Genomic DNA, 8,578 nt, shown 5'->3' with positions numbered 1-8,578 from the left:
TCAGACATCCCGCTGACGCATTCCGTATTCACTGCTGCCAAGATTTACTTTTGACCCATCTTTAAGTCAGAACGTACCTGAGAATTATGTTGGGAGCATATGTCTGGAAATTATGCCCTATGGGGAATCCCTTGCGCACAACTTTCAATATGGATTTTTGGATGACATGTGTGTGACTTAGTTTACACCAGGGATGCAAATAAGCAACAAAATTTTACTTAACCCAAGAGAAAAAGCCTATATCCCACAATAGAAATAATTTATTTGCCTTAGGTATGATATTAAATACTCGCCCACACCGATGAACCACTCGCCCCGGGCTAGTAGGCGAGTGGTTATTTGCATCCCTGGTTTACATTGATGTGCACCTTCACTACGCGATTTCTCGTCTTCGAAATAACATGTGTTGAAGTGTAGCTTTTCCATACTTTTGTGCAGCCCTAGCTGTGAAACTAATTACTTTTTGCCATAGTTCCAGCTGAACTTTTATTATTATTATTACTATTATTATCTTGGTGTCAGACATCAGCTCCAAACTTTGTTAGTGTCAGACATGACTCCAAACACTTTCTCTATATATTTTTCTATCCTTTACACAGACTCGTGTTAGATAAGAACATAATTGCATATACTTTTTTTTTTTTAAATAACATTCTTCGAAACTGCACTGGCTCCAGGACGTAACTAAGGGCGGCAAACGGAGCTTGTGCCCTGGTGCTGGATTGGGGGGCACAAAACTAGGCAAATATTTATTTTCATTATAAGACAAGGAAAGGAGTTTTAGCAAACTAAAGGTTATAAAAAAATATCTCAGAAACTTAACAAAACAACGCCTCACCAACCTTAAGTTAAGATCATATCCATAGAGCATAAGTTAGTTTCAAATCTATCTTTTGAAAACATTGTAAAAACGTTTGCAGTCAAAGGAGCCCAGAAAGTTAAATTTTAGTTCCAGCTTTTTGTGTTTTCATTTAACTTAACTTCGATTTAAGAAATTTGTAAAAAGGCTTAGTATAATACTTGAGACAACAGCTTGACTGTCATAATTAAATATTCTAATTCAAAGCAACAGACTTTTGATTTATTCTAAACATACGCACATTTCGATATACCCCCAAAACATTGTGGTTTGCAGTTATTATGATAAGACTGTAAGAACATGTCAAGCATACTACTCTCAGATTATTTGGCAATCAAATACTAATTAGTTTGGTGTTGTACTAAAACTTAAATTACGTACTGCAATTTTGCAATCAAGCTTTACCAATTGAAGAAAACAAATGAAATAGGAGAATTACTACATTATGTCAATATCAAGTGTAGTCGAGAAGCGTTTTGGTTTGAAGTTTGAGTATTCGGGAGGGGGAACGGGGGCGCTAAGGAGAGTTCTTGCCCCGGGCGACAACTAGTCTAGTTGCGTCGCTGACTGGCCCTGACATTCTGATTTCTGAGTTTGACAAGCTACAATTGGTTTCCTGTTTAGGGTGTTAATCTTCATATGGATAGGACCTGTTAAGTGCATTGAACTATACGTATCCTACATATGACTTAAAACCAAATATTTTTTCGTTTTTTTAACTACGATTTTATTTTAAACTGTAGATCCACGTCATATATAGCCTTGGTAATAAAAGCTAAACGTGACGAAACAAACAAGAATTGATATAAAATTAAGCACTTAGAGTTGCTGGGATTTAAAAAAGAACAGTGAAACAAGTACTAGAATATTTCAAAATTAGTCAGTATCAGTTATTTATGGCATTTCTCATTTTCTTTCTACGTAGCCTTCCATATCCATGAGAAACAGAACCTGAATAGACCCTATTCATTTCTACAATTCTCCCCTACACAAACTCACACCGTTAGTTTTTCATACTTTAAAGTAACTGTAGGACAGAGACCGTAAGCTGTTTAGAATTTTTAAAATCCTTCTACTAAGGGGGGGATTGGAATTCAAAATTTATGTCAAAAATAGAGTACTTCACGAGACCATCAAGTTAAGCACATGAAACTTGGTATATAAAACTCTTATTAAAATTAAGTTGATACGTGTTCAAGCATTTGTCAAGAATCCCGCTTCTAAGCGGGAGAAACGGCCAATTTCCATAATTTTCCAACCACATTTAAATTGACGTTGTTTCGTCTCTTCATTACGAGAAAAAGGCTGAACTACTTGAATATTTAGAACAGAAATTGTCGGCCTATCGACATGTTGTTTTACTTGTACACTTTGAAATGCACTTGTTGAGGCGGGAATGGAAGAAATTAAATTCTTTTCACACTGTTCAGAACTGAGCGTTCTTCTCAATAAAAACTAACGCCAGTAAGTAAATGAAGAGGCAGCAACATAAAAACTAATACTTTTTCTCCCCAGCAGGGGTGAGTGTGTGTGTAAAAACGTGACACCAAGAAAACAACGGTAGCTACGTGTATTGTGTTAATATCGCATTAATCTACATATAATAATGTTCATATAGCAAGTTTGTTTGTATTTTTTGAATTCATATAATCTTGTGTTTTATGAAATGCAATATATTGAACAGTCTCAAAGCAACGTCGAAAAATTATTAAGAAACCAGCGCCTACACAAGGATTACATCAACCAAATGGTCCTCCGGGCCGGATCAGGATTCTACAGTGCAGTTAACAAGGTAGGTAGTGAGTGCATATTTCAATATAATATTATCCTTGTATCACTTATACAAAATAAGCCTGTAAAAGCAAAGCCTCATTTAGAACGTAAGTGTTAAAAGTGTATTTAATTTGAGTGAAGCATGACCGACAGAATGAAAGAATTAGTTTTCAAGAGAGGCCAAATTAAGGCCAAACTCACTCGTTTTAAACCTTTTGTAGATAGTTTTACAGAAGATCAGAATATTACGCAGTTAGTGTTACGTTACGAGAAAATAAAACAGTGCTATGATGAATTTGATGCAATACAATCCGAGATAGAAATGTTACAGGGTTCATCAGAAATTGATCAGGAAACGCAAGAAAGAGAGCAATTCGAGAATACTTATTTTGATTTAGCAGCTAAGACGGAAGTGTTCATAAATCAACACAGCTCCAGTGCAAAGAAAAATGAAAACAATGAAGCAAGCAATTCTAATCCATCAGTCAGGTTGCCGGTGATAAACCTTCCGACCTTTTCTGGAAGCTACGATGAGTGGTTGTCGTTCTATGACACGTTTCAGGCATTAATACATAACAATAGCACATTGCAGCCAGTGCAAAGGTTTCATTATTTACGTTCTTCTCTACGTGGGGAGGCGCTTGAAGTAATACAAGCCTTGGAAATTTCTTCTGAAAATTATGACGTAGCATGGACTTTACTCAAAGAACGTTTTGAAAACAAAAGGTATATTGTTAACAAACACGTCAAAGCTTTATTTGAAATGCCAATGGTGGAACGTGAGTCGGCTGTTTCGCTTAAATCTCTTTTAGACAGCACAGTAAAACATTTGAGGGCTTTAAAATCATTAGGTCAACCGACAGAAAGCTGGGATGCATTACTTATTTATTTGATTGCGACCAAACTAGACAATACAACACATAAGGAGCGGGAGAAAACACAATCAACGAATGAATTACCGAGCATGTCACAGCTGACACAATTTTTACAACAGCGTTGCCAAGTTTTAGACGCAGTTGATAATAAGCGTAGACCTAAAGAGACACCCTCAGTTCCAAGTAACAAATATCAACAAACAAATAAGGCAGGTAAAAAGAGTTCTTACTCAACGACAGCACACGTAACGTGTTCAGACAACAATGCATGTCCCAGCTGTAAAGGCTCACACAAATTATTTCAATGCCAGTCATTGTTGAGAAAATCTATAGGAGATAGAATTAAAGAAGTTAAAAGTCTTTCTTTGTGTATAAATTGTCTCAAACGAGCGCATAAGGCAAATGAGTGCTTATCAGGTAATTGTAAAATATGCAATAAAAAGCATAACACATTACTGCACTACTCGCGTTGTCCATCGACCACTAGAGCGAACGAACCACAAGATGAAAGGGAAATAGGTCAAGGTCAAAACACGCTCGCTGCGACCACATCACTCGGGCAGGAATGTGAAGATAAGAATATTCGTTCTACAAACAGTGTACCGCAGAAGCTTAGGAGACCACCAAGTGTTATGCTATCCACAGCTGTAGTATATGTTAAAGATAAACAGGGTAATTTTCAAATGTGTCGAACACTTCTCGATTGTGCTTCTCAGTCCAATTTTCTAACAAACAGAATGGTTCAATTATTGGGACTTACAAAGAGTAATAGCGTTGTACACATAAATGGTATAGGTAATGCTAATACAAGGTCATGCCATAGCGTTCAGGCTACAATTAAGTCAAGACACAACAATTATTCAGCCACATTAGACTTCATTATATTGCCGCAAATATCACAAGACTTGCCTATGGTTCATGTAGACACGTCATCGTGGGAAATACCTTCCAACATTGAATTAGCAGATCCTAGCTTTAACATACCACAGCGTATTGACATGTTATTGGGGGCGGAAGTATTCTTTGATCTACTTTGTGAAGGGCAAATAAAACTCAAGGCAGGGTATCCAACCTTGCACAAAACATTGTTTGGCTGGATTGTAGCTGGAAAAATAAACAATCAACCACACATTTCGACAAATGTGTGTCACCTCTCCACAACAGAAAAAATACACGAGCAATTACAAAAATTCTGGACGATAGAAGAATGTTCAATGAAACATCCATTAAGTCAAGAGCAAGCAGAATGTGAAAGACACTTCTAAGAAACACACCGGAGAGACGAGACTGGGAGATTCATCGTCAGACTTCCCTTTAAAGAAAATGTGAGGAATCTTGGTAAATCCAAGGAAATTGCAACAAGAAGACTTTATTCAATGGAAAAAAGGCTTATGAAGGATCCTGAGAAAAAAAGGGCATATATAGCGTTCATGAAAGAGTACGAAGATTTGGGCCATATGGAAGAAATAACTAGAGCAGAGAGCGATACAATGATGCCAGACTACTATCTTCCCCATCATTGCGTAATGAAGGAGACCAGTACTACTACCAAACTCAGGGTTGTATTTGATGCATCGTGCAAAACAACTTCTGGACTTTCATTAAATGAGACGATGAGAGTCGGGCCTACAATCCAAGAAGAATTATTTTCCATAACAGCAAGATTCAGGCAACATCAATACGTCATGACAGCTGATATAAGGAAGATGTATCGCAACATTAGGGTACATGATTCAGATGCAAACTACCAGAAAATACTGTGGAGAGAAAACCCTCAAGAAGCAATAAAGATATATCGACTCAAAACTGTAACATATGGTACTGCAGCAGCTCCTTTCCTAGCCACTAGATGTCTTCAGCAACTAGCCATAGAAGAGAAGAAGAATTTCCCTAAGGCAGCAGAAGTTGTAATGAGGGATTTCTATATTGATGATCTTCAAACAGGGACAAACACGAAGAAGGAACTACATGAATTACAGGGTCAACTCACAACTCTTCTGCAAAGAGGTGGTTTTTGTTTGAGAAAATGGTGTAGCAACGACACTTCACTGCTTTCAAAAATACCCAGTGAACTTCAAGAATCAAATTTCACCATTCAACCAAATGATGATTGCATCACAAGAAGTTTAGGATTGTTGTGGAATCCCATTAAAGACACATTTTCTTTCTCTGTCAAACCAAGAAACAATCCTCAACAAATTACGAAGAGGACTATTCTTGCTACAGTAGCGAGCATATTTGATCCCTTAGGATTAATAGGACCAGTTATTCTTAAGGCAAAAATATTTCTGCAACGTTTATGGGAATTAAAATTGAATTGGGATGAAAAGGTTCCAGCCTCATTGCATTCAGAGTGGGAAACTTTTGAGCAGCAACTTCAAGATTTGGAATCACTACATGTTCAGCGGAAGGTTATTCAAGAAACACAATCGCAGGTAGAAATTCACGGATTTTGCGACGGATCTCAGAATGGATATGGAGCTTGTATATATGTAACATCTAGCACAAAAAATGGAAAATTCACAGCGAACTTACTATGTTCAAAATCTCGAGTAGCACCTTTGAAGAAGACAACTATTCCTCGCCTAGAACTTTGTGCAGCTTTGTTACTTGCACAGCTAACTCAGAAAGTAATACAAGCATTACATTGCAAGATCGATAAGGTTGTTTTATGGTCAGATTCCACCATTGTATTAGCATGGATAAGAGGACCTTGTTCTCAATGGAAGACGTATGTTGCAAATCGTGTGGCGGAAATTCAACAGTTGACTTGTAACTATGAATGGAGACACATCAGAACAGAGGAGAATCCAGCAGATCATATATCGAGAGGATTAACACCGTCAGAAATTCTTGATAATGAATTATGGTGGCATGGGCCTTCCTGGTTATCTGAGAAATTAGACTTACAGACGAGGGAAGACGTTTGTGACCTAAGCGATGTTCCCGAGCAACGAAGAAATACAGCAGTAATGGTTTCTACAACACCGGGTCAACTCTTAGACAGATATTCTTCATTAAGAAGATTGCAACGTGTAACGGCTTATTGCCTACGATTTGCGCACAACATGAGAAGATCTAATTGTGACAGACAGCATGGACATCTTACAGTAAGTGAATTACATGAAGCACTCGAATGTCTTATTAAACTATCACAGCAACAAGCATTTCACAAGGAATTAAATGCGTTGAGATCAGGAAAGGAAGTCGACAACCAAAGTCAACTGAGAAATTTGAACCCATACTTGGATGAGAGGCAAATCATCAGAGTTGGAGGAAGATTAAATGCAGCAGATCTTACTGAAGGACAGAAACATCTGATTGTACTTCCAGCTAACTGCAACTTGACAAAGTTAATCGCTCAAGAAGAACATAAGAAGCTATTGCATGCCGCGCCTCAATTATTGTTATCATCCTTGCGACAATCGTATTGGCCAATACGTGGACGAAACTTGGTTCGTCAAGTTGTGCATCAGTGTGTCACATGTTTCAGAAACAATCCTAAAGATGGTAAACAGATGATGGGAGATCTACCAGCTGACAGAGTTCAACCAACAAGACCATTTCTTCACAGCGGCGTTGACTACTGTGGGCCCATTTACCTTAAATCGAGTAACCGAAGGGGAGCCAAACTCCATAAGGCATATATAGCACTTTTCGTGTGTTTTGCGACTAAGGCGGTTCACATTGAGCTTGTTAGTGATCTAACTACAGAGGCGTTTATTGGAGCATTAAAGCGATTCATGGCTCGTCGAGGAAAATGTGCTAAATTGTATTCTGACAATGCAAGTAACTTCGTTGGTGCAAAAAGGGAACTACAAGAATTGAAGACTTTATTTGAATCAGAACACCATAAAGAAAAATTACATAATTTTCTAGCAGCTGATAACATCACGTGGGTTTTTATTCCAGCAAGATCACCAAACTTTGGAGGCTTATGGGAATCATCAATTAAATCTCTCAAATACCATTTAAAGAGAGTTGTGGGAAATGCTTCACTCACCTACGAAGAGATGAACACTATTTTGACACTGATTGAGGCTTGCTTAAACTCTAGACCCCTAACACCATTATCAAATGATCCAAACGACCTACATCCTTTAACACCTGGTCATTTCCTAATAGGCGACGCACTCACTACCATGTCAGAACCTAACTTGAAAAATATTCCTGTCAACAGACTTTCGAGATGGCAATACATACAACAACTTCATCAGCAATTTTGGTCCAGATGGTCAAAGGAGTATCTATCAAGTCTTCTAGAACGATCCAAGTGGAGAAGAAAATTCCCCAATCTTCTGGAAGGTTGCTCATCAAAGAAGATAACATTCCACCTCTAAAATGGAAAACTGGACGTATTGTGCAATTGTTTCCTGGGAAGGACGGAATAGTACGAGTGGCGACAGTGAAAACTACCAGAGGTACAACAACAAGATCCATTCGTCAATTGTGCCCGCTTCCTAAGCAGAGTTAATGTGTTGGTGGGTTCATTCCCGTTGTGCCTACTTCCCGTTCTGCCTACAGACCCTCCAGCACTTTAAAGAAAATATTTTTAATTATCTTATCTCTAGGCAGAACGGTAATTCCCGTTGTGCCTACTTCCCGTTGTGCCTACTCTTTCGAGACGGGGAATTATGTGCAGGGAGGAATTTTTGTAGGGAATATTTCTTTAGTATTTCTAAAAGCTTCTGTAAAAACAACCACCACCTCTACAAGTTTCATCATACATGGAAAATTGGTTGACTCAGTTGCAAGAATGTTAGACATTGTATGTGAAACAAACATTAAAAAAAAAAAAAAAAAAAAAAAAGATCTAATATCAAGCAATTTCAGAACAAAATTTTATTTGGGTTTCCAGTAGTTTACCTCCAGCATGCTAAGACTTGCAGTACTAAAAAATGCCACAGTTCACATCCCCAAGACATGTCTGGCCAACTATTAAACAAACAACGCAAGAGGATGCATAAGGCGGCCTTTAAAAAGAGTATTTGTCTTCATCATATCTCTTTCCTCGAATTGATTGATTCAGTTGCCAGTAACCCGTTTGACATTGTATCTGAAACGAACACGA

At 37.9% G+C, this 8,578-nt stretch overlaps 2 protein-coding genes across 2 annotated transcripts; both read left to right on the top strand.

The window, feature by feature from the left end:
* Nucleotides 1-2,774: 2,774 nt before the first annotated feature.
* Nucleotides 2,775-4,772, top strand: LOC145667710 (uncharacterized). Its single transcript, XM_081735169.1, has one exon. The coding sequence runs from the start codon at nt 2,775-2,777 to the stop codon at nt 4,770-4,772; it is 1,998 nt and encodes a 665-aa protein (XP_081591295.1).
* Nucleotides 4,773-4,937: 165 nt separating this feature from the next.
* Nucleotides 4,938-7,847, top strand: LOC145667708 (uncharacterized). Its single transcript, XM_081735168.1, has one exon. The coding sequence runs from the start codon at nt 4,938-4,940 to the stop codon at nt 7,845-7,847; it is 2,910 nt and encodes a 969-aa protein (XP_081591294.1).
* Nucleotides 7,848-8,578: the final 731 nt, after the last annotated feature.

Source organism: Thermobia domestica, chromosome 13, assembly GCF_964235325.1.
Source record: "Thermobia domestica chromosome 13, izTheDome1.hap1.1, whole genome shotgun sequence".
In the NCBI taxonomy this organism is placed as follows: Eukaryota; Metazoa; Arthropoda; class Insecta; order Zygentoma; family Lepismatidae; genus Thermobia; species Thermobia domestica.
The sequence above is the reverse complement of the archived record's forward strand: the minus strand, read 5'-3'. Positions and strand labels throughout refer to the sequence as shown.

What these genes read in the sequence shown, in the direction of transcription:
- LOC145667710 (XM_081735169.1), top strand. Translation starts at nt 2,775, where the DNA reads ATGACCGACAGAATGAAAGAATTAGTTTTCAAGAGAGGCCAAATTAAG.
- LOC145667708 (XM_081735168.1), top strand. Translation starts at nt 4,938, where the DNA reads ATGAAAGAGTACGAAGATTTGGGCCATATGGAAGAAATAACTAGAGCA.